The sequence below is a fragment of the Schistocerca gregaria genome, chromosome 9, assembly GCF_023897955.1.
Source record: "Schistocerca gregaria isolate iqSchGreg1 chromosome 9, iqSchGreg1.2, whole genome shotgun sequence".
Classification (NCBI taxonomy): domain Eukaryota; kingdom Metazoa; phylum Arthropoda; class Insecta; order Orthoptera; family Acrididae; genus Schistocerca; species Schistocerca gregaria.
The window spans coordinates 171986556-172013984 of record NC_064928.1 but is presented as its reverse complement, the minus strand read 5'-3'; the positions used below and the strand labels follow the sequence as shown (position 1 = coordinate 172013984).

At 40.6% G+C, this 27429-nt stretch overlaps 1 protein-coding gene across 1 annotated transcript in view; it reads right to left on the bottom strand.

Moving 5' to 3' along the window:
• LOC126291695 (nuclear factor related to kappa-B-binding protein-like) overlaps nt 1–27429 on the bottom strand; it is a 197994-nt gene that overhangs the window by 47166 nt on the left and 123399 nt on the right. Inside the window, exons 15-18 of the mRNA XM_049985324.1 lie at nt 27201–27353; nt 11106–11399; nt 7722–7944; nt 5766–5948 (exon numbers count right to left, since the gene is read on the bottom strand). Coding sequence (XP_049841281.1) covers nt 5766–5948; nt 7722–7944; nt 11106–11399; nt 27201–27353 — 853 coding nt within the window. The remainder of the gene's footprint in view (nt 1–5765; nt 5949–7721; nt 7945–11105; nt 11400–27200; nt 27354–27429) is intronic.

Here is a 27429-nt window from a genome sequence, read left to right as displayed (position 1 = left end):
GGGGGGATGCATGGGGCAGGTTTTGCAGCGGCGTCGGTTACAGGGGTAGGAACCGCTGGGTAGAGAAGGTAGTCTGGGAATATTGTAGGGTTTAACAAGGATGTTACAGAGGTTAGGGGGACGACGAAAGGCAACTCTGGGTGGTGTGGGGAGAATTTTGTCAAGGGATGATCTCATTTCAGGGGTTGACTTGAGAAAGTCATATCCATGGCGGAGTAATTTATTGATGTATTCGAGGCCAGGATAATATTGGGTGACAAGGGGGATGCTTCTGTGTGGTCTGAGGGTAGGAATATTGTTGTTGGACGGGGAGGAATGTATTGCTCGGGAGATCTGTTTGTGGACAAGGTCTGCAGGATAGTTGCAGGAGAGGAAAGCACTGGTCAGGTTATTGGTTTAATTGTTGAGGGATTCGTCACTGGAGCAGATACGTTTGCCATGAATACCTAGGCTGTAGGGAAGGGAGCGTTTGATGTGGAATGGATGGCAGCTATCAAAGTGAAGGTACTGTTGTTTGTTGGTGGGTTTGATATGGACAGAGGTGTGGATGTGAGCTTCAACAAGATGAAGGTCAACATCCAGGAAGTGTTTCTTCACCATGAGTCCAGACCACAAAGATGTCATCTATAAACCTATACCAGGCCAGGGGAAGCAGCTGTTGGGTCTTCAGGAAAGCCTCCTCCATGCGGCCCATGAAGAGGTTGGCATAGGACGGAGCCATCCTGGTTCCCATGGCAGTTCCCCTGATTTGTTTGGAGGTCTGGCCTTCAAAAGTGAAGTAATTATGGGTGAGGATGAAGTTGGTAAGTGTGATAAGGAACGAGGTTTTTGGAAGATCTTCGGGTGGGCGTTGGAAGAGGTAGTGCTCAAGGGCAGAGAGACCATGGGTGTGTGGGATGTTTGTGTAAAGGGATGTAGCATCTATGGTGACAAGAAAGGTTTCAGGTGGGAGAGGAGTGGGAATGGATTTAAGGCATTCTAGGAAGTGGTTTGTGTCCTTGATGTAGGATGGGAGTCTGCGGGTGATAGGTTGGAGGTGTTGGTCTACCAGAGCTGAGATACGTTCTGTTGGGGCTTTGAAGCCTGCTACAATGGGACGGCCAGGATGGTTCTCTTTGTGGATTTTGGGTAATAGGTAGAAGGTAGGGGTACGTGGCTCAGGTGGAGTGAGTAAGTCTATGGAAGCCATTGTGAGGCCTTGTGAGGGACCTTGGATTTTTAGGATTTTCTGCAGCTCAGTCTGGATGGAGGGAATGGGATCCTGAGTAACAGCTTTGTAGGTTGAGGTGTCGGAGAGTTGACACAGTCCTTCTGCCACATACTCCACACGGTCAAGTACCACAGTTGTGGAGCCTTTATCCGCCGGAAGGATTACAATAGAACGGTCTGTTTTCAGCTGCTTAATGGCATGGGATTCAGCTGGGGTGATGTTGGGGCTTGTCGGAATGTTCTTCAAGAAGGACTGGGAGGCAACACTGGATGTGAGGAATTCCTGAAATGTCTGAAAGGGATGGTTTTGGGGGAGGGGAGGAGGATCCCTTTGAGAAGGCGGTCGGAACTGTTCTAGACAAGGTTCAACACTGGGTCTAGTATTTGGGGGCTGTGTTTGGGTAGTGAAGTGATATTTCCAGTTGAGGTTCCGGGTGAATGAGAGGAGATCTTTAACCAGGGCAGTGTGGTTGAATTTAGGTGTGGGGCTAAAGGTTAAGCCTTTTGATAGAACAGATGTCTCTGGAGGAGAGAGGGATCTGGATGAGAGGTTTAGAACTGAATTGGGGTTGGTGATATGTGGCATTTGACTGTGGTTATAGTTGAGATTTGGTCTGTGTGGGGTATGTGCTGGGGTGGGGAGATTGAGTAGCGTGGCTAGGCTAGGTTTGTTGGCTATGAGGGGGGTTTGTTGACAGTTCTGTTGTTGTTGTTGTTGTTGTTGTTGTTGTTGGTTCTGTTGTTGGTTGTTCATTGACGGTTCAGTAGCGGAGCATGCCCTCCAGCATAATTCTAGGGACCTAGGAACCTGCTACACTGTATGTGCCATTTGGCTTCTCCCACCCAACACCAGTCTCTCTGAACTGCGGAGATGGGAACTTGCACTCCAGCACGTCCTTTCATCCCGCCATTCCCCTGGACTGAACCTACGTTAAACAACCTCACTCCCATTTACTTTTCAGTCTTCTCCTCTTTCCCTTTCCTCTTTAGCCATTCATGCATCTTTTCATCCTACATCTTTATACTATACACCTCTTTACTTCTGTATGCATCCTCTTTGGTTTGAAGCGGGCACAGTACCTACAGTAGAATATCTTTGGCTTCCCTCTGACAACCATGCCTCCATCCTTGCTATCTTCCCTGTTTTCCTTTCCCTGTTGCCTCATAACCTGGGTTGTGAGTAACTAAATCCACTTTCCCTTCTTCCCTTTCTTTCCCCTCTCTCCTCCCTGATGAAGGAACATTTATTCCGAAAGCTAGGAACTTAAATTTTCGTTGTGTTTCTATCGGCTATACTGAGCTGAGGTAAGTATTGGCCAGCCCCTCTATCTCTTTGTTAGAAGATCCTAACAAGATAGACTAAGGCCATAATGCAGCTGCTGCTCTTTGATTCTACAAAATAATATTTTTTATGGTAAAATTTTTTACAAAATAGGAATGGGCATATGTTCATTAGCCTCGTCAAGCAAAATTTAACCCTGTTGAAAATAAAATATTAATGCTTCAGCAAAGAATGTGGACTGCATTTTATGTTGCAACAACAAAAAAATTCAAATTAAATTTTTAAGGTAGCTGCTGCCCTAGCCCTAGACCTAGACCTAGACATAGGCCTACCCCTACCAAAAAACCCCTCCCCCCTTCAAAAGGGTTCAGTGATCCTGCAATTAAATTTAGAAAAGAGGCACAATTTATTACCAACTCTCATTCACATATCATGAGCCTTATCAGATCCCAAGAGCTTGCCAGTAACACGACACTACCACTAGGAGTCACAGGGAACTCAAAAAGGATGGTTTCCATGCCAAGTTTGACAGGCTTCTCAAGAAATTTATAAAAAGATGTGTCTTCCAGCCTCCAGAATGAGTCTGAATAATGCTAGATTCATTAAAAGGTGGCCTCAGTCCAAGGAGATAGGGAAAATACAATATCCCATGGTGGTGTGAGAAATTGTACATTGGGCAGGTGCATGTGATGGTTGAGAGAAGAATGAAACAATTTTGTCTCTAAATAGGAGGTAAGTAATAAACAGTCCACCTCAATGCATATTATAGCGACTTTGAGTATGCTTGCAAGTGGAATATTTTATAACGAACCATTTGTAGCCCTGTGTGCAGCAAATTAGTTTTGTAATCTTGAGTTTACTCATTTGATTCTTGCTATATTCAACCTTTTTCTTACTTTTATTTAATTTCTATATTTACCAGTAAATCCCTAATTCTTTAAATAGTCGAACTCTCGTGTACTAAACAGTTTCAAACATCTAATTACTTTACAAATGAGTTACTGTGTTAAATATTTGACATTAAGCAAACAAGTGAGAAAAAGTTTTAAAAAGGTTTGAAATTATGCTCAAACCTTTTTGGAATTCACAAAGTATAATCATTATAAAACACTGAATGAATATAGTCTGGGTAATTTGCATTCCATTTTATAGCAAGTTTTTCACGCATCTAAATGTCTTTGATGTCATATCTCTTGAACTACGTGATGCGCAATGATGTAATTTTGCACGTACATTTTTTAGTATATGTACATGCTGTCTATAATGTATATTGCAAACATAGTTAGTAGTAAAGAAGTACTAAATTAAAAAAACCATTCCTCATCATCAAGTTTCACTCTGTGGCATTTTAAGCAGAACCTAGTTTTCATGCATCTAAATGTCTGTGACACCGTATCTACTGAAATGTGTGTCGTACAATAACATAATTTTACAGATATATTCAGTGGTAAAAGTGGATACTGTCGGCAAAATATGTTGCAAGTTGAATTCTAGTAAGCAAGTAATAAATTAAAATGTCATACCTGATACTGAAGATTTATTACACAGTGAAAATGTGGTACAAGATTATTTTGTGTAGGACATCAATGCGGTAAAAACTACAAAATGGTTTTAAAGTATGAGTAAAGTTCGTTGGAAGCCACTGAGTGTTCTCACTCTCAAATACTGGATGAATGAAGTCTGGGTATTTGCACACCATCAATCATGCTACCTCAAGGCAAACACACTATTTCTAACTGTAATACTTGTCTTACAGTGATAAAGTCTTACATAAGATTATACCTCTTAATGACTAGGTTATAACAGTATTTTAAAGTTTTTAATTCGGTCAAACACTGAATGTCAAATTTTTGTTGCCCTTGGGGACCATTAGATAGGAAACCTACGGCTGCTATTAGGTCCTGCTTCTGGGATAGATGCTTAGTAAAATACAGTACCAAATGAAAATGCTAATTAACAAACATCATATTATAATTTGCTAATAAAAAGAAAACCTTTCAATTTTAATTATTAATCATGTGAAAATAGAAAATGTTCCAGAGTTAAATGGAAAAAATATATATCTGAATTATTTTGTTTTTAATACAATGTTTGTATTTATTCTTAATCTTTAGAAATGAAAAAGATTCTTTACTTTCTATCTGATGTTTTGTATTTTTTATTAAATTTTATTATAAATATTCATGTTTTCATGTGGTTAGTAATTAAGACATGCAATGAAGTGACAAAAGCCATGGGATAGTGATGTGAACACATATATATGGCACAAATATTGCATACACTTTGTGTAAATGGCAACTCATTGGCAGAGCTGTCATTTGTGCTCAGGTGATTCATGTGGAAAGGTTTGCAATGTGATTTATGGCAGCCAGCAGGAAGAGGTATTTCAAATGTAGAAAAGAAGTGCCTAGTACAGAATGTGACCTTATGTGGAGAGAAGACGACACGGATACTTCGAAAGCACGATGAGAGAAGAAACCAAACTTTTGAGATGTGAATATAACGTAGAATGGAGAAGACCATCTGGACTGATAAAGTCAGCACTGAAAAGGCACTGAGAACAACTGGAGAATATCAGAGGATGTTGCTCACAGTGAAGAATGGGAAGTTGAACTGAATAGGTCATATTGAAATGAGACTGCCTTCTGGTAGAGGCAATAGCTGGCTTTATTGCAGGGAAGAGAGGGAAGGGCAGAAGAAGATGCCAATAATGTCAACAGACCGCAAAGAGGGTGCCAAAGAATGAGGAGTAAAGCAGAGGACAGAGATGCACGGAGGGCTCTTCAAAGTCTTAATCTGGCCCAAGGCATATAACCAAATGCAGATGTCGATGATTTGATAATATATATAGAATTTAGATACAAATAAAAAATAAATTGGATCTAGTGAGATTTGAACCAGCAATCTTATGATCATAAGGACAGGATGTTATGCACACACCTATGGGTGATTCTGTTAGAATACTCATTTTTCTGTTTAACAGTGATCACCAAAAGCATCAAAGTCATTTTCTCAAGTCTTCTTGTGAGACTCACTGAGGGTACGTTTAAGAGATCATAATAGTGACAGAACAGCAGGTATGTAACATTACTACTGATATCAGTTGCAAGAACAAAGGGAAAAGGGCACAAGTTATCCTTTACTATTCTGTGATCATAAGCATTCCCCATAATCATCTATTGGTTTTCTAAAACTATCACTAGAGAAAGAGTACACAGAGATCAGATCAGCATGAAAGGCAAGGGTCTTTTACGACATCACAGTAACAACTCACCCTGTGGGAGAGTCCCATGCTGCTTATGGTGTGCCAGGAGGCTTTCCATGGAGATAACTTGGCCCTGCGCATTGGTAAACACCTTTGCTACCACAGGTGCCTGCTGCTGCTGCTGCTGCTGCTGCTGCTGTTGTTGTTGCTGCTGCTGCGTGGAGATGGCAACTGGTACCGGTTTCCCACCAACTGCGACATTAACAAATATGACAACATTCTAATAACCAATGAACAAGGCAATTAGGGCATATAAATATCATTTTGTAAATTAGTATTTGATTGCAAATTTTCAAATCTGACTGTTGAAAATGGGTTTATCCCAAAATATGTTCAAGTGTTGATACATAAAACATTGGTGAAGCTATATGGTGTTCGTAAGGATGATGTTATTTAAGAAATTAGGTCCGAGATCAGATTGCATTACACATACTTGTTGTTTCATACACCCGTAATGTAGAGATTCTCAAAAATGTAGAGCATCTCACACAACAAAATGCAAGAAAAGACATAACCAATGCTCCTTCCACAGATATAAGTTAGATGGTCCTCATAGATGTGGAATAAGTCAAAAAGTTTGTAACACATTTTCATTTAAAAGGTAACAGCAAACTTCTTTAACAATGTGTAAATTTATAAGACATTGAGGTGTGTATTATATTTCTTTGGCTATCATAGCCCTGCACCATCAAATTGAAAATTAGTGTACAACACTTATTTACACTGCTCATATTACTGCACTGGCACTGAGGATGTACAGAAGTCAGATTTTATGCCACGAAATTTGCTAGATGCACAGTATGGTCCTCAGAAAATGTATGGCAATGTGTATGATGGTAATCCCAAAAGAAAGGACTACAAAATGCTGCAGACACAGAGAAACTGTTCCTGTGCCTGTTGGTCACACTGTTGTGATCAGTGCTTCCCCAACTCCTCGCTGGAACACCTATTCACAACGAACAAAGGAGTGGAAGACCATGTATTTCTTACAAAACAGTCACAAAAGTTGAGCAAACCGTGCACATAGATCAGTGAATCACACTGGATGATCCCCTGCATTTTGGTTCTTGAGGTTTTCCCAAAGCAGCACACACACGATTTTAACAGAAAAGTTGCAGTATGGGTACCACAAATGCCAATGGAAGACCAAAAACGCCACTGAGTTCATTCTTCCTGCAAATTTCTTCTGCACTATGCAAATGAAAAGCACAACTTTTTGAACTTAACTCTCATGGGTTACAAAACCTGGGCATTCCTCTTTAGATTCAAGACCAATGCCCAAACAACAATGATGCAAGTGGTGACATTCACCTTCGTTCCTTCTACAAAAATTCAAATAAACACAGTGTGCTGGAAAAATCATGGCAACCGTGTTTTCGGACTGAAAGGGGGTATTGGTGGTTGACTTCATGCCCAGTGTGATCGCTGACAGGCACTGTGAAATACTAATATAACTCGGGCAGGACAAGAGGAATACCAAGCACAGGCATAAGCATTCTCCACGCCACCACTTCCCCACGAATTGCCCATCAAACCACTGCTCCATTGTAAACTTTTGAATAGATCACCACCCACTAACCTGACAGTCTGGACTTGGCACCCAATGCATACCACCTGTTCCCTTAATTGAAAACATCTTTGGCCAGAGGGTTCAACAAGTTAGTGAATGATAAGGTTCAATGCTTCCCGAATGATGTGGTTGTGAGCTGACATGATGTGGGCTTATAAAAACTTAGCAGTGTCTATGGAAATGTACTGACTGACATGGCCAAGAGCAGAAAAAATAGATAAACATTCATTTTAAAATTATGTAAATATTGTAGAAAATAAACGGAAAAAAGTAGGAGACCTTAGCTTAGGGGTTAACAATGTATGTCAGCAAATTATATGCCCAATACTGGTTAAAAAAGATGGTGACACGAGCAGGCTCTATTTGTGCTGGACATATATGTGGCCCCAACATACCTCTGGTGACGACCCGTGCAGCCTGCGGCTGGCCACTCCCGAGAACCGACACGGACGTGACTAATCTCTGCTGGGCCGCATTCACAACCGTCCCACCGACAGTAGCAATCGTAGTTTGCTGCTGCTTCAGCTGCTGCTGTTGTTGCAACTGCTGCTTTAGTTGTTGCTGCTGCTGCTTCAGCTGTTGTTGCTGCTGTAACTGCTGCTGCAGCTGTGCTATTGCCTGAGATAAAGAAAAAGAGATTGAAACTTTTGTGCCTAAAGTACTAAAGGTAATTGAAGTAAGAAATAAAGGTGTTAGTAATTTGGCTGCTACAGACAAAACAACTTGAAACACAATGAAGTGGAGCATCTTCACTTGCTCTGCTATAACTACTACATTAAATACTATTTTTTACTTTTCCTTTCTGCAATTTTCCTTTAGACAACTCTTATCTCACTCTCGTGGCCTCACAAACCACAATCAGTGTTTAGTCTCACCAAGTTGCCCCCTCCACAGCATTGTGGTCTTGCCATCTTTCCTTGCTCCAAGTATCTGAAGATCCTTGGCCACCTGGTCTCTCCATCGTATTTTCAGTCTGCCTAAAGGCCTTCGACATTTCTTCTTCGACATGTCCCTCAATCTTGATCCTCTACAGGCATGACCAGCCCATTTCAGCCACCACATTTTGGCATCTGCAACATTTTTTCTTCTTTGTCATTCTCCTCCCTCACAAATTTGTCCAAAGATCTTCTGAACGATTCTATTTTCATAAACATTTATCTTTCTCTTTGTATATTTATCTATTTTACATATTTCTTTCCCACACAGTAATGCATATCTGATTATGGTTTTATACAGCTTTGTTTCCATTCTTTTGATAAGATTCTGGATAACAGTGTTTTATTGAGTGACTATGATGCCACTTTTATCCTGAATTCTATTTCTTGTTTCTCACCATTTATGTTGTTTACTCCAACCTCAAGATATTTAAACTCTTCTGCTTCTTCAAACGCATGGTCTTCAATTTGTATGATTACTCACCTTTATGTCTTGTAATTTCTTCCTAGCAACATAAATTCTGTTTTCTCATCATTTACCTCCAACCCGACTTCCTTGACTTTTTAAAATAGCTTTCTTGCCAGTATTTACAGGTCATCTAGATTTTCAGCAATTAATGCTACATCACCTGCAAAGGTCATTAATTTCATTTTTCTTCATATGGTAATTCCCTTAACAATTACATAATAAATAAAAAATGTTATTCGTAGTCTGTATCTTGCAAATTCTTATTATTCATGGAGCACTTTATGTTTCAATAACTACTATGGTGTATGCAGTTATTACGAAAAAAATTAGTTTCACAGAAGACAAGTTATTCTTCCCAAACACCATTTGTAGATGGAACAGGGAAAGAGGGATAGGAAAGCAGTATAGAAAGTACCCTCTGCCACATGCACAGTAAGGTGGCTTGTGGAGTAAACAGATCATGAACAGCGAAATTAAATTACAGCAGTAACTGAAAAGTGAACTTCAGAATATGCCATGAGCTATGGTGCACGCAGTGCGGCTTAATGTTTAGTGTCACTGGACGGCGTGCTGCGAGTCACCAGTCTTAATCTGGTCATCGGCAATCGTTTTTTATTTTGTAGTTATCGTTTCTGGATGGTTCTTGATGTCTGCATATTTTGAAATTGTCAGTGTCTGCAAGGTACCCAATATATATCTCGTACAAGCCTGCAGACTTCAGAGCTTTTACAGCATACTCCAAAATCATGAATCCTGTTGCCACTCTGGAAGATTCGTTTGATGCCTTGAAGCGCACTATATTTATCAAGTCAAGTTCTTTGGCAACCTGCACAACAGTCATTGGGCACTGTTGGGTTGACAATTCGAGGTTTTTGATTTAATAGCTAGTGCATTTTCATGTATCTAAATACATACTCCACAGGCCACAATATGGTCTTGCATGTGCTTGTTCCCTAAACTTTCTAATCAGTGTTTCACGAAAAAATGCTGTCTTCCCTCCAGGGATTCCCATTTAAGTTCACCAAGTATCACCAATAACATGTATTGATCGAACCTATTAGTAACAAACAGGCTGAAGAGAGACTGGATAGAAACCTTCAACTCACTTAGTGATTTTAAGAAGGATCACAATTTTCTCAGGATATCAGAAAGATCTTTTGCTAAAGTATGATGATGAAAGTAGTAGTGTGCTTCATGCATTGATCTTTTAGCAGATGCTGAAATTTCCATGTCAACATTTCCATGACCTTTTTTGACTCGTGTGTGTGGTAAGGTCTGATCCCTCAGCATTGTCCAAATTTTGTTATTAAACCACAATGAGTCTTTTCTGTCCAGAATCCATTCAGTGCATACTTCTCCAGAGTGAGATTTACAATCAGTTTAAACTTTGCCCATAATTCCTCTACTAAGTGATGTTCATTCACTGTTTAACTGAGATAATACTAACCGCTTATCTGCTTTTTCTAGCACAAACACTCTCCTAACCTTTTTTAATAACCAAGCTGCCTATAATGACAATATGACCTCTACTACATATCTCTACACTTACAATATGGTCAGTCTGTTTGTAGTTATAAGGTCTAAAGTACTTCCATTTCGTGAGAGCAGCCTTAACTAGTCGTTTGAGGCAGTTTACAGAAAACTCATTCAAAGTTACTTCACAAGACCATCTGATTGCACCACCTATAGGATTGGTGCCATGCTTGCATCTCCTCCCCTTATCCCTCTGATCGGACATTCCACCGTCCGTCAGCATCCCAGCATCGCCACCCCACATCTTCCGTCTCCTGACAATGAAGTGTTCTGTCTTAGATTAGTGCCCAGGTGTGCATGCTGACAGCACCTCTGCTGTTCCTCCACCTGTCCCCAAAGACAGTTCATTATCTGGTATCTCATTTCTCTTCTCGATCATTCCAGTAGCGATGTCCCAGTCTTACTACGGATGTACAATTCATCATCGGTTCCCTTACTCGAGTCTCAACGAATTCCTTAATGACGCAGTCCCAGATGTTGGACATCTGCATCACAACCTCGGTACGGTCGTAATCCATTCCACGTAATTCAATCGAGCAACGTTCTGGGACTCCTGAACTGTTAGGCTGATGCAGTCCGGTGTGCTATCGGTGGCCCCACCTACGATCTTCGGCAGTACACACAGTCTGATCTACATATGTCTTAACACACTGGCACAGTATCTGACAGGCTCTGCATTTCTGTAGTCCAAGGTCGTCACATTACCGAGCGGACCCTTATTTGGTCGGCAAACATACAGTGAAGTCTGGCAGTTACTCGCGAAATATTTTGACAACGAGTATGCTGCGAGAGGCAGACAAGTCACAATATTGCACAACTGGGGTTCGAGTTGCGAGCTTTACCTTGGCCTGCTGCTGCAGCACCTGCTGCTGCTGGGAAGACACCTGCTGCGTGGTGACGGCCGAGCCCTGCTTGATGAGGATGGTCTGCTGGTCCGCGCCCGGCTGCTGCAGTGCCTTCACGGCGCCCACCAGCTTCACACCCGTCAGCCCCACTGCCTTCCCACCCGCCACCACCTGCTGTGCCTGCTGCTGCACTGCCGTGCTCTGCAGCTTCGGTGACCCGCCAGAGGCCGACTGCTGCTGCTGCTGCTGCTGCTGGGGCTGCGGGCTGCGGGACCCGCCCAGCAGCTGCAGCTGCGACACGGTGGAAAACACTGGCTCAGTCACCTGCCCGCAGCTTCCACAAAAAGGGTAATTTTCCGTTATGAGGCTACTATTTATTTAAAATGCACATTTTATTTCACAGCTTAGCCAGTACCGAGTGACACTGCATGAAAATAGGTTACGTATCACTCGACAGAGGAAAGTCCACTGGACCTGACGGGATACCAGTTCGATTCTACACAGAGTACGTGAAAGAACTTGCCCCCCCCCCCCCCTCCTTCTAACAGCCGTGTACCGCAAGTCTCTAGAGGAACGGAAGGTTCCAAATAATTGGAAAAGAGCACAGGTACTCCTGGTCTTCGAGGAGAGTCGTGAGGCAGATGCGCAAAGCTGTAGACCTATATCTCTGACGTCGATCTGTTGTAGAATTTTAGAACGTGTTTTTTCTCGCGTATCGTGTCGTTTCTGGAAACCCAGAATCTACTCTGTAGGAATCAACATGGATTCCGGAAACAGCGATCGTGTGAGACCCAACTCGCTTTCTTTGTTCATGACACCCAGAAAATATTAGATAAAGGCTCCCAGGTAGATGCCATTTTCCTCGACTTCCGGAAGGCGTTCGATACAGTTCCGCACTGTCGCCTAATAAACAAAGTAAGAGCCTACGGAATATCAGACCAGGTGTGTGGCTGGATTGAAGTGTTTTTAGCTAACAGAACACAGCATGTTGTTCTCAATGGAGAGACGTCTACATACGTTAAAGTAACCTATGGCGTGTCACAGGGGAGTGTTATGGGGCCATTGCTTTTCACAATATATATAAATGAGCTAGTAGATAGTGTCAGAAGTTCCATGTGGCTGTTCGCGAATGATGCTGTAGTACACAGAGAAGTTGCAGCATTAGAAAATTGCAGCGAAATGCAGGAAGATCTGCAGCAGATTGGCACTTGGTGCAGGGAGTGGCAACTGGCCCTTAACATAGACAAATGTAATGTATTGCGAATACATAGAAAGAAGAATCCTTTATTGTTAACATAGACAAATGTAATGTATTGCGAATACATAGAAAGAAGAATCCTTTATTGTATGATTATATGATAGCGGAACAAACACCGGTAGCAGTTACTTCTGTAAAACATCTGGGAGTGTGCGCGCGGAACGATTTGAAGTGGAATGAACATATAAAATTAACTGTTGGTAAGGCAGGTACTAGGTTGAGATTCATTGGGAGAGTCCTTAGAAAATGTAGTCCATCAACAAAGGAGGTGGCTTACAAAACACTCGTTCGACCTACACTTGAGTATTGCTCATCAGTGTGGGATCCGTACCAGGCCGGGTTGACGGAGGAAATAGAGAAGATCCAAAGAAGAGCGGCGCGTTTCGTCACAGGGTTATTTGGTAAGCGTGATAGCATTATGGAGATGTTTAGCAAACTCAAGTGGCAGACTCTGCAAGAGAGGTGCTCTGCATCGCGGTGTAGCTTGCTGTCCAAGTTTAGTTAGAGCGCTTTTCTGGATGAGGTATCGAATATGTTGCTTCCCCCTACTTATACCTCCCGAGGAGATCACGAACGTAAAATTAGAGAGATCCGCACGCGCACGGAGGCTTTCCGGCAGTTGTTCTTCCCGCGAACCATATGTGACTGGAACAGGAAAGGGAGGTAATGACAGTGGCACGTAAAATGCCCTCCGCCACACACCATTGGATGGCTTGCGGAGTCTAAATGTAGATGTAGGTTTTCATTAGTTAGAGATATGACATTCAATAACTGGAACAAAAAAAGTGTTGATTTGCCCATGGAGTCACTTATTCTCACAATTTACTTTTGCATCCAACTCTGGCTTTATCCTAGCTGCAATGTACTGAGTTGGTGCATAACTTTGTAGTGTTTTTCCATAGACACAACAGGTACATGTAACAGAGTTTAGTCTTCAATAACATATCCTCCTTCACTATTTACAACAGTCTGCCCAACCTGGAGTAACTTATGGATTCCGTGACTACAATAATTGGTATTATGGTGAAAAACTCGTCGAGCCGTGTTCGGAACACATTTTCATCCAGAAACGAAGTCCCTTGAAGGTTGTACAATAGAGAGCGCAAAAGGTGAAACTCTGAAGGCATACGATCGGGTGAATAAGGCGAGTGTGGAATGACTTCCAAAGTCAACTCCTGTATAGTGTTTTTTGTCAGTCCAGCAGAATACGGCCAGATGTTATCCTGGAATAGCATTACTTCTTGCAGTCTTCCTGATCTTGGATTGCATCTCCAAGACATTTCAGTTGTTGAAATAAATGTCAGCAATGATGATTACACCTCAGGCAAGCAATTCATAGCACGCCACGATCACTGTTCCACCAGATGTGTAACATTATCTTTTGTGATGCACGCGTGACACGGTACGGGGAGTTCCGGCTTTGTTTGGACTCAGCCGTTCCTTTCTTTTCCATAAAGACGTCATTTCTCATCACCAGTAACAATACAGGACAGGAATGGTCAGTGTTGTTCAAGAGCCACTTGATGACGAACAAGTAGAGATGAACATATGGCCACATGCTGATTTTTTGTGATTTAGACATACACATGCAGTACTCACACACCCAATTTTTGAACCTTCCTCAATACACACAATTGTTGCATAAGTATGGAATGACCACAGTTCACCACAGCTGCCACTTCTTAAGTACAGTATTGTGGATCACAGTGGATTAATTCGTTTAAAAGATCTTCATCAAGCTCCAAAGGTCTTTCTGAACGTCGACAGTCACTAGTGTCAAAACAATCCTCCTTAAAATGAGGAAACCATTTTTTTGCTGTGCTCTATCCAATGAAATGGCATTATCCCCACACATGGAGCAAATGTTTCAGACTGCTTCTGCTGCTGTCACCCCTTTATCGACCTCAAACAGAAGAATATGTCAGAAATGTTCGTATTTCTCTCCTTGGCACTTCGTTTTCTAATGTCCACAGCTCCTCTCACTATCTTCAAATGACAACATGTAAACTCAAATAGCAACAGTGAAAATAAAGAAAAATGACAATCAATAAATAAACCCCTAGGAACTGGAATACCAACATGCAGACGGGGGGAGGGAGTGGGGGTGGGGGGGTGGGGGGAGGGAGGAGACTACTGATGGACTCCCTCTTGTAATAGTCAGTAAAGTGTTCCAATATCAGAGACCAGAAGTAAGAAATGATGAGGTACAATTGCTGACTGTTTGTTTTGTTCAGGAGGTAAAATTTTTAATATTTCTGATAAACTCATACGCATTGCTCAAAAAAGTTAGGGGGACAACATTTTAAACACCTGAAATATTTTTTTCAGGAGTGTTTGGAGTGAAACAGACTTTTGTACTGGAAAATGATACCTTTACTTAACAGAAAAGTACATGCCCTGTTCTCTTCTCATCACACGTTAGTGTTATGACAAGGAACTCGACACAATGCCACAAACTGAGGTGCAAACTCCTTCACTTAAGTGAAAATAGGCACAAAAAGAAACATTTCACTATCTGGTACGTCCTCTATGTGCCTGTATTACTGCTTCACGTCTTCGAGCCGTGCTGCTGACAAGCCTCCGAACATTTTCTAGTGGAATTTTTTCTCCATTTCTCATTAAGAATCTCTGCAACTTGTTCGAGAGTCTGAGGTGCATCCAAAGTTATCTGTCCAGCATATGCCATAAATGCTTAATAGGACTGAGGTCAGGTTGCAGAGCAAGCCAGTATAATATTGGATAACAACATTCTGTAACATTTCTGTGAAGGCTGCTGTTGGATGCTCTCCCTCAATTACAACTTCAATGGGCATAATGTGACCCAGCACTATATCGTTGATGAACCTCTGACCATTAAGTCGGCCTCTGAATATCTGATGGTCCAACTGGCTATCAATTGTGGAGCCACCCCATATCATGACCGGGTCATAGCCAAATCTGCTCATTTCCTGGACTCCTGATCATTATAATGTTCACCACGATGACAATACACATGTATACGTCCACTGCATAGTATTACACGAAAGCGGGACTTGTACGTAAACGACACATTGTGCCAGTGACGTCGTTTCTAGTGCCTATGTTCCTCAGCAAATTAAAATCAATCACTCGTGTCAAACAGTTAATCGAGTCAAGTAATGAGCTCTTCTTGGTCTTAAACTGACCTCTCAGGGTTTGTTGCATATCGTTTGGTCACTGAAAGTGCGACCAGCTGCTGCTCTATATCATTTTGTAGGTCCCAGACAGTCACACTATGCTGGCAGAGAGAACAATTAACCAAATATTGGTTATCTCTGGCTGACATTTTCTGTTTTCTCCCTTTCCCTGCTTCCTCGTGTGTGTACCAGTTTCACGAAACCATTTCCAAACCTTCCCAACAACAGATGAAGCTACATTAAGCTCTGTAGACACTGCACAAACAGTCCAACCTTCCCGCAGTAATGTCACTCCCTGAACACATCCTGCCGCAGTCAAATACCTCATGGTAACTGATGAAACGTACACAAAGAGTATACACTCACTGGATGGCACAGTGAGACATTGCTTGTCCTCTGCTTTAGTGGTAGTGTGATACATTGGAATACTGCCACTACACTATGGTTTTCAAATGTATTGTGGAGACTTGTTCTCATTATTAAAACACACTGGATGATAAAGAGTAACAGTATATATTTTAATCGCAGACTACGTACATGGAACACTCAATCAAATTCTTCTTTCTCTAATTGTTTTGAGCAGTGTACAATGGTGGTTTGGAAAGTTCTTGGAATCTCCACGAGAGGTCAGCGCTAGTGCAACGAGTTGTTCACATGATATTCACTGGATAGTTGCCTGTAAACATGTGCCACGTCAATGCCCTTGGAAGAGAGCTGTGTCAGTGACATGGCTCTGTTGTTGTTCCCACATAGTGATTTGGGGAAACTTCCACATGCGAAAAATATATTAAACACAAAGATTCCAAGACTTACCAAGCGGGAAAGCGCCGGTAGACAGGCACAATAAAATAACACACAAACACACACACACAAAATTACAAGCTTTCGCAACCGGCGGTTGCTTCGTCAGGAAAGAGGGAAGGAGAAGGAAAGATGAAAGGATGTGGGTTTTAAGGGAGAGGGTAAGGAGCCATTCCAATCCCGGGAGCGGAAAGACTTACCTTAGGGGGAAAAAAGGATAGGTATATACTCGCACCCACACACACATATCCATCCATACATATACAGACACAAGCAGACATATTTAAAGGCAAAGAGTTTGGGCAGAGATGTCAGTCGAGGCGGAAGTGCAGAGGCAAAGATGAAGTTGAATGACAGGTGAGGTATGAGTGGCGGCAACTTGAAATTAGCGGAGATTGAGGCATGGTGGATAACGAGAAGAGAGGATATATTGAAGGGCAAGTTCCCATCTCTGGAGTTCGGATAGGTTGGTGTTGGTGGGAAGTATCCAGATAACCCGGACGGTGTAACACTGTGCCAAGATATGCTGGCCATGCACCAAGGCATGTTTAGCCACAGGGTGATCCTCATTACCAACAAACACTGTCTGCCTGTGTCCATTCATGCGAATGGACAGTTTGTTGCTGGTCATTCCCTGCCTACACTGTGACACTTTCTATTTGGGAATGACCAGCAACAAACTGTCCATTCGCATGAATGGACACAGGCAGACAGTGTTTGTTGGTAATGAGGATCACCCTGTGGCTAAACATGCCTTGGTGCACAGCCAGCACATCTTGGCACAGTGTTACACTGCCCGGGTTATCTGGATACTTCCCACCAACACCAACCTATCCGAACTCCGGAGATGGGAACTTGCCCATCAATATATCCTCTCTTCTCGTTATCCACCAGGCCTCAATCTCCGCTAATTTCAAGTTGCCGCCACTCATATCTCATCTGTCATTCAACATCATCTTTGCCTCTGCACTTCTGCCTCGACTGACATCTCTGCCCAAACTCTTTGCCTTTAAATATGTCTGCTCGTGTCTGTATATGTATGGATGGATATGTGTGTGTGGGTGCGAGTATATACCTATCCTTTTTTTCCCCTAAGGTAAGTCTTTCCGCTCCCGGGATTGGAATGGCTCCTTACCCTCTCCCTTAAAACTCACATCCTTTCATCTTCCCTTCTCTCTTTCCTGACAAAACAAACGCCGGTTGTGAAAGCTCGTAATTTTGTGTGTGTGTTTGTGTGTCATTTTATTGTGCCTGTCTACCGGCGTTTTCCCGCTTGGTAAGTCTTGGAATCTTTGTTTTTAATATATATATATATATATATATATATATATATATATATATATATATATATATATATATATATATAGAAAGAAACTTCCACATGGGAAAAATATATTAAAAATAAAGATTCCAAGACTTACCAAGCGGGAAAGCGCCGGCAGACAGGCACATGAACAAAACACACAAACACACACACAGAATTACAAGCTTTCGCAACTGGCAGTTGCTTCGTCAGGAAGGAAGGAAGGAGAGGGAAAAATGAAAGGGTGTGGGTTTTAAGGGAGAGGGTAAGGAGTCATTCCAATCCCGGGAGCGGAAAGACTTCCCTTAGGGGAAAAAAAGGACAGGTGTACACTCGCACACACACACACACATATCCATCCGCACATACACAGACACAAGCAGACATATATATGTCTGCATATATATGTCTGCAGACATATATATGTCTGCTTGTGTCTGTGTATGTGCGGATGGATATGTGTGTGTGTGTGTGCGAGTGTACACCTGTCCTTTTTTTCCCCTAAGGGAAGTCTTTCCGCTCCCGGGATTGGAATGACTCCTTACCCTCTCCCTTAAAACCCACACCCTTTCATTTTTCCCTCTCCTTCCTTCCTTCCTGACGAAGCAACTGCCAGTTGCGAAAGCTTGTAATTCTGTGTGTGTGTTTGTGTGTTTTGTTCATGTGCCTGTCTGCCGGCGCTTTCCCGCTTGGTAAGTCTTGGAATCTTTATTTTTAATATATATATATATATATATATATATATATATATATATATATATATATATATATATGAGCAGTGACTAAGTACTTTGTAAAGAAAGATATGAAAGCAAAGGAAATTCATGCCAATTTTCATAATACACTGGGAGACTCTGCTCCTCCATATTCAACTGTTGCCAAGTGTGGGCAAATGAATTTAAATTTGGTCGGGAGATCTTAGATGATGAACTGCGCAATGGTCAACCAAGATATGTCACTGCTCCAGAAATCATTGCAAAAGTGCACAAAATGGTCACGGAGGATCGCCGACTGAAAGAGCGTGAAATTGCTCACACTTGCTAGATGTCATCTGAAAGGGTATATCACATTTTAACTTAAGAATTAGGAATGAAAAAATGATCTGCAAGACTCCCGACGTGCACTCACACACATGCACCGTCGCCATGGCAAAATTACACGAACTAAGGTATGAATTGCTGCCACACCTGTGTTATTCACCTGACATGGCTCTGTCAAGACGTCCGTAAGACATCCATCTCTTCCCCATATCGAAAATTTTTCTTGGTGGACGAAGATTCACTTCAAACAAATAACTGATAGCCAGTGTTGACAACTATCTTGCAGGGATCAAGGCACTGAAACATCTTTGGTCCAAGTTCATTAATCTACAAGGAGACTACATTGAAAATAAGAAAAAGTTTCAGTGATGTAAGTGTTGTTGCCCCCGTATTCTGTTCCAAGAACTTTTCAAATCGCCCTTGTATAAAAGTACATGAAACAGTCTTAGCTTTTGGAACTGTTAATTATTTCCTCAGGAGGAGGGAGACACAGTTTGGAGAAGGTTGAAATGAAGGGCAGGATTCCATTTTCTTGAATGGTTTCACTGAGATATTTAAATTGTGCGACCTGTTTAAATTTGCCATATGTCCGCTTGAATTTTGGTGCTTGTCTGTTGCTGGTCATGTATTTAAAAACATATCTGAAACAGACTTTTTCTGCAGCTTATTTCGAGAGTTCTGTCTGAATTTGGGCTGATGAAATGTTGCGAATAAAGACCGCTAAATCGTCTGCAAATGTTAGTCACTCTGTACATACTTGGCTCAACCTAAAGTGATTGATTCATCAATTCTGAGGATCATATTCTGTTTGAGCCGTTCTCGTATCGCTTTCTAAAGGCCACAGTTGAAAAGTCATTAAGTAAAGTCAATTATCTTGTCTTACTCCCACTTTCATTTTAAGAGGATCTGAGATTTCCACCATGAATTGAACCTTGAACTTAGTGTGTATTATTATTGTTACTATCAGTATTAGTATGAGCATTATATACCACTCCTGTACAACACATATCATATGGTGATGTTGCTACATGAAGAATGTCCGGTTAGATGTGATAGAGGGCATGAAGACCTAAGCTTGCCAGTAGAAATAAGTGCATAAAAAATGAATAAAATATTAGTAACAAAACTGTAAACTCACCACATCTCTCTGTTTGAACATGCTAATCTCCAAAACTACTACATGAATTTTCATGGGGTTTCCACAGGTAACTTGAGCATAGCTTGGGACAAAATACAGACTTCACTTTATCAAAATACGATCATGCAAAAACACGTATCCATACACATTATAAAATTGTAAGTATATATGTCTATGTTCCACATCTTCTCCGAAACCACTTGGCCGATTTCAACCGAAGTTGATACACATACCATTTACCTTCTCAAAATTGTTGTGGAGGTAAGCATCACCTAGCTACCAAAAGGATGAGAATGGGGGTGGAAAAGAAGTGTAGCCCACAAAAACGCAAATATCCATACTTTATTCATCCAGTATTTGAGAATGCGAGCACTTAGTAATCAAATAACGGAAAATCCAGGATAGAATGTAACAATGTTATGAGAAGGAAAGTTGCTACTCACCATATAGAGGAGATGCTGAGTCGCAGATAGGTACAACAAAAAGACTCTGTGGTTTCAGTTGCCTGAGACTGTGAGACTGCAGTCGAGTGTGTGTGTGTGTGTGTGTGTGTGTGTGTGTGTGTGTGTGTGTGTGTGTGTGTATTGGGGGGGGGGGGGGGGAGGGGTGGTATGCGTATCTGTGTCTACTGTTGACGAAGGCCTTAATGGCCGAAAGCTTTAATTGTGTAAGTCTTTTTGTAGAGCACTAAGTATGCTACAACAAACTTTACACACAATTTTAAACCTCTATGAAACTTTTTCTCACTGACAAATCCCACAAAATGATGAAAGAAAACAGTTTATCACTTACTACATTTTCACTGTTCATACAGTAAAACTATGACATTTTAATTTAGTACTTTTTTACTAATAACTGTGTTTGCAACACATTTCATAGACACTACCCATATATGTCACTGAATGTATCAACAAAATTACATCAGTGCACAGTACATAGCTCAGGATATATGACTTAATAAACATTGAGCTACATAGAAATGAAACTGCAGGGCAAAATTCGTTTGAAATGCAGGTGAAATCTAGCAAATATCTATTCAAGACCTATACAAACACTAATAATAAAACTGTAAACCATTATGTTTGCCTCTTTGAGCATGCTAATTTCCAAAACTACTACACGAATTTTCATGGGGTTTCAGAAGTAACTCGAGTGCAGCTTGGGGCATCATATAGGCTCTATTTCACCAAAATCAGACCATGAAAAAAGATATACTAATTTAAATTTTTATCTAAAGTCATCATGTTTATCTAATTGTCTGTTTGAACAACCTAACTTCCAAACTAATTTTTATGGGGATTCACAGCTAACTTGAACGTAGCTCAGGGCAACATATAAGCCATATATGCTTTATTTCATCTAAATCAGATCAACGGGGGAAAAAACCTAATTTAATTTTTTATTTTTTTTTTTAAATGATTTGCTCAGCGTAGTAGTTCAGATGTTTACCTCAGTGAGATGATCATCACAGTATAGTACACCAAAGAACCAATAGACAGCGATGTCAGTCATGTAGCACAGCAAAGAACCAACAGATGTTGGTGTTAGTTTTTTTTAACTTGGTGACAAATGTATTTTCAGTAGTTACGTAAATGAAATAATTAAGTGCCGCAAACTTACCTTTATGAATACAAACTAATATTGAATTTATCTGGATTGAACATATGGTTTTACTGATTTGCTTTACGTATTAAAAACTTAACGACTTTGCTTTGCGTTTTTCGGCAGTTCTTATTTATATTCTTTGCTAGGAAAAAGGAATTGACTGAGTTTGCTTTATGATTTCAGCGCCTACTCATTACATTTTGATTTCACTTTGTTTATGGATAAAAATGTATAGAAAACAGTTAGGTTTTTCTAAATACACCAGAAAGCCTAAAAGACTGAGGATTATGCGGGCTCAAGGACTGAATGAAAATCATGAGGTGAGACTTGCTACAGTTCAAAAACATCAGACTTTGATTCGCTTTTTGGAAACTCTTTCTGAAAGTGAGGCACAAAATAACTCTGTTCATGAGCATTACACACTATCTTACTTCTCAGAAATCTTCACTCACAGAGAAAACCACTGCATGAGTGAAAACCACCAAAGTTCTGAGCATGTTCACACAGCTGCATCATGGTCTCTCAACTGCAGTGACTGGTCGGGTGTGTGACTGAGGACTGATTATGAGTGTCAATCATTATCTCGCAGCTGAGGAACATTTACACAGTCTGAGGAGCACTTAAGTAATGACCAAGATTGTCACAATATTGCTAAAGCTTCAGAAAGTGATGATCACTAGCAGTGGCATTTAGAATTAGATATGGGCAATGCATGCATCAAGATGACGACAATTTTACAGCGAGGGAAAGGGAGGGAATAGATAGACTATGGCAGGCAGGGACAGAAGTACAGTGCCGAGCTCACCTAGACACACACACTAATTTCATCTGAAGGTTCAGAAGAACTCCAAGAAAAGTTGTAAGGCATATAGAACTTATGTGGGTCTATAATATTACAGGTCAAGATTGATCTATGAAGTCTTATACCTTATTTGTATCTGTCAGTTGGTATGGAGAAATTGAGATTTCGGGCATTTCTTTATATAGTTTTGCGTGATTAAGTCCCGACACTATGCAAAGCTGTCATTTAGTTACATGCACTTTGCGATATGTTATGTTTTATTTTCTTATAATAAATCATATTTTTCTGATTGCCATTAAAATATAATGATGATAAATGTTTGAGGTCATTTGGAATAATATTTTAATAACTATGTAGATAACTTGACGTATTCCTTTAATTCTAAAAAAAAAAAAAAAGTGTTAATTGTGTGTTTATGAACAGTCAGTGTTGGGATCAGTGATTACGATTTGAGAAATAACTGATTTGATGAAGTACAATTTCACACATTCGCGTGGAGCGAATTATGGCCTTGAAATTAATTGTAGATGTATGCAGGTCAATTTTGTGATAGGTTCATAAGCATTGCGAGTGTGTCGCGGTATCAAGACTGCTTTGCGCTGCCGCTGGTTTGCTTTAAACTTGCAAAAATACAATGAACGAGAATTCTTAATTATCGCAAAAGGGTAGAATATTTGATGGTTTTCCCACTGTTGAAGGGCCATAGTGGAGGATGTAAGTATGGATAGAAAGATCAATTTCAAAATCCAATATAAATCCTGTTGATTGAAGCAGCCTAGCAAATCAAAATTTACACTCCACATCTAGGTGTGAATGATTTGTGGGTGCGAAATAAACATTTGAAAGCATTTGACTGAATACAAGGAAAGGTATAAAAAAGTTTATTCATATATTTTGTTATTTCATGAACAGTGATATTTTATTATAGTGGTGTAGAGCCTTACGTATTATTAATATTGTGACAGACTGGTCTTAAGTGCTCTCATTACAAGTCAAGTTTTGGGCCTGATTAAGAGTAGCTGGTTCTTAGAGTCTCAAAGATTAAGTGAAGAATAGAATCACACATAAATAACGCTGCACCGAAACCCACTACCTTTATTCTATATTAAGCTAGCTATTATTACATCACGTGGTACCTTGGCCATGTAGTTGTGTGTTGCCAACAACAAATAGGTAAACACAAACATAAACATTTCTCATGCTCTGATATCAACGAGGGAAGGAAGAGACAAGAACGATGACATACACATATACATATACAAACGGTATATGTGGCGCCTTACAATACAACCCAACATCACAGTATAGGTTGATAAGGACAAAAAGTGCATTTACATATAGACATGTAACTGATTATGTCACATCTGCTTCAATTGACAGAAGGATCATAATCTGTAAATTTTGTGGGGATCTGAAATGGCAAGAAGAGATGGTTGGGACGTGTTGCTCAAGTGGAAAAGTGCATATTGAGATTTTTAAGAAACTCCTTGATTTCGTAACATCTCTGCTAATGGTGACAATTCACATCCAAAACACTTTTTGTATAACATCTGTGCATACATAACATGTTTCAAATTATGTTGTTTGGCACAAAACAAATAACAGAAGGACCATTCACGCCTACCTTTTGCGGCCAGGTTTACCACCTTATTGGTACTTTGCTTCCTGAAAATGAGCCCAAATTTCTTCAGATACATTTTGTTTGTAATCATGAAGAACAGACACAAATTACAAATCAAAACTTTCCACAACTTAACAATGATCTGATTGCTCTGCTAGAAAACATGCTGCATCAAGTGAATCCACATATTCACACTTTCAAAGCTGCTACAGAATCTATTCCACAAGGGAAAAATAATAATTATTATTGTCATTAGTGCAAATAATCGACCTGCTGCTGGACATCTGGTCTGACACAAATGAAGTTGCAGCTGTTTTGAATGATCAAGAATGCGAACAGTATGATATAGTACTGCACACTCGAGACAATCATCTTCAACGCATTTATGAGACACATAGGTCTTATGATGCCCAACAGCACCCTTTCACTTATTGCCATGGAGAAGATTTTGGAGTGTATCAGGTCAACCCTAACACAAGATTGCAAAAATCATCCCAACAATTTTCTGCTCACCAGCTGCAAATAAGAGGATTCATTTTGCCTATTTGCAAAGATTACAATGACAGTTTAGCCAGCTTAATGTCAATATGCACGCCAAAATCGAGACTCAGCACTTAGTGTACATATGCACCAACCAGAGACTGTTACACACCTAAGATTATGTGCACTTGAGAGATACTATGCCAAAGGATGACAGCATGGAAAACTTACACTAATTAGTGATCCTTCCCTCCAGTTTAACCAGTGGCTCATGATATATGTACGAGCACGCACAGGACGATTTCTGTTATGTATGGAAGTACAGAAGGCCTGATCTGTTTATTACATTCACAACAAATCCAAAGTGAAATTAATATATTCAGGAACTTTTTGTTGGACAAGTATTGTATGAGCAGCACAAATAATAGCTATGGTATTCAACCCAGAACTGAAGTAGCTGATCAACAAGATTGCAAAAGAAAGCATTTTTAGGCCAGGTTAGTGATTCGTGTACAGTGCTGAGTGGCAAAAGCATGGCCTGTCTCATACACAAATACTCCTACGGCTGGAAGACAACATACGTCCCAAATATGTCGAAAAGCTGATAAGTGATGAATTCTTGGACTACAACACAGATCCAACACTGTTTGACATTGTAAAGATGAAACAGTTCAGGGTCCTTGCAGAGCATCAGAGAGAAGATCTCCTTACAAGCAGAACGGCCAGCATTCTAAAAGACATCCAAGAACACTGGTAAAGCAAATAATAACAGGAGAAAATGGATACCCATTGTATAGTTGATGTTCACCTGAGCATGGTGGGTTTACAGCTAAAATAAAATCATGTGGACAATAAATTATTTTGGGCAATACACGGGTTGTGCCCTATTTACAAATATTATCTAAAATATTTCAAGCTAATGGAGAATTGTGCAATAGTGTTTAATCTAATAAATATATCTGCAAGTATGTGAACAAGGCCAGTGTCCAAGCCACATCTGCACATGACATGATGAAGTCTCAAGGTTTCAATCAGCAGCATGGTGCATTTCGAGCTTCTCTATTCACAAAAGACACCAGCCTCTGATGCATCTCAATGTATGTTTTGAAGGAGGACAGTGAATACATATTAATCCTAAAAATATCAAAGAACAGCTAGAAAACATCGCTGGCATACTTTCGGCTTTGTGAAACTGATGATTTTGCAAAAATAATATTGTATGATGAAGTTCCACCATACTATACTTACAACAAATAGCGCGGTGTCTTCAATTGTGGAGGGCACAGCAGAGCTGTGGATGATGAGCCCGGGAATGTTTTAAAAATGTGTTATTGGAAGTTTATACATGGTTCATTTAAAAACTGCTCACATTTCTATTTGCACCTGATTTTACGTATGGTGAGGAGACTTACTAACGGTGTCGAATATCTCATTTACTGAGATATTTGCCATGAGCAAAACCTACCCGATGATACCAGGCACTGGGATGACACACTGACTGAAGCAAGCATTAGTGACAGTCCACATAACTTGTGCCATATGTTTGCCTTTTTTGCTATATTTTGTGCCCTTTTTGATGCTGTAGTGTAGTGGCTAAAATATCAGAATTAATTGACAGAAGACTTTTGTAGGAATATTGGACAAAATATTGAAGATGAACTGAATGATAGATCAAGTAACAGTGTTCTTAATCAATGCTTCATGCCTACTCAAAATTTGGTTACAACTATAGGAGGAAATCCTCTCTGTCAGTATGATTTGCATGCACCATTACCAGAAGGCAAACACATCGATAGAAATTGCACTGTGAAAATAAGTTATAATCCAGCAGAACTTCCAGAAACCTTGCAAAATGGCATCCAAAATATAATGGAAGAACGGCATATGTTTTCGAATGTGTTTATCAGAGTGTCAACAATGATACGGGAGAAATTCTGTTTTCGGATGCACCTGGTGGGGCAGGTAAGTGAGTTTTTATACCCTGAATCTTGCTTTTTCCTAAATACTCACCATCTTGCTTTAAATGTGTACAACCCTCAGTGAGCTTATGCCATGCCGTGATGAAAAAAAGCAAAAGGTCAGACACTGTGTGATGCAGGCGTCGATCTTAGTGCCATTGCCTTTTGTGCTGCTAGCTCTACATGTCTTTCTCCCATATTAGTGAAGCAAACAACCTTTTCGTCATGTCCTCAATCATATTATATCAGATGTTGCATACAAATAAATTTCACTTGTACAAAGTCTCCAGCACAGTTATTAATAAATACCTGGGCAATGATGGATTTCTCAGCTAGTAAATAAAATTAGACATAGGAGACACAGTTAAAATGTACAAATCATGGACAGTCATGAAAAAATAGCAAAATGTAAACATAGAGATCAAACAAAGGAACATTTGGGATTGAATAACAACAATATGAAATGGATAGATTGCTAACCACCACAATGAAAAGACACTGAGTAGCAGACAAGAAGACTGGATATTTTACACAACTGGACAGAGTCCTCCTGCAGATGTAGAAAAATCACACACACACACACACACACACACACACACACACACACACACACACACACACACACACACACGGCCAAGAGTTTGACATTAGTGTCCAGAGATGACATGGGCATGTTTGTGCACGCGCGTGCGCACATGTGTGTGCATGTGTGTGTGTGTGTGTGTGTGTGTGTGTGTGTGTGTGTGTGTGTGTGTGTGTGTGTGTTGGACGCATCTGGTGGGATACGTTAGTGAGTTCTTTTACCCTGAATATTGTTTATTCCTAACAATTTGTGTGTGTTTCTCTACTTCTGGAGAAGGACTTTGTACTATAACTTATACTATCTAACTACAATCTATCCATTTCACAAACATAGGGAGCTTTCATTTACCTGTTGCAGATTAACAACTTGTTGTCCCGCAACCTGTCGAACCAGAGGAGAGGTGACGGTGGTGGCAATACCGGTGCCCGTTACAACCTGTCCTCCTGAAAGCGACACATTGCCGCCCGCCATTGTTGTCATGAGACTCGCTGCTGTGATCGGCTGTCAGAAAATAGAACCTACATTAGCAACAGTAGTAGTAGTGACAATACAGAGGAACACTACAACACAAACAATA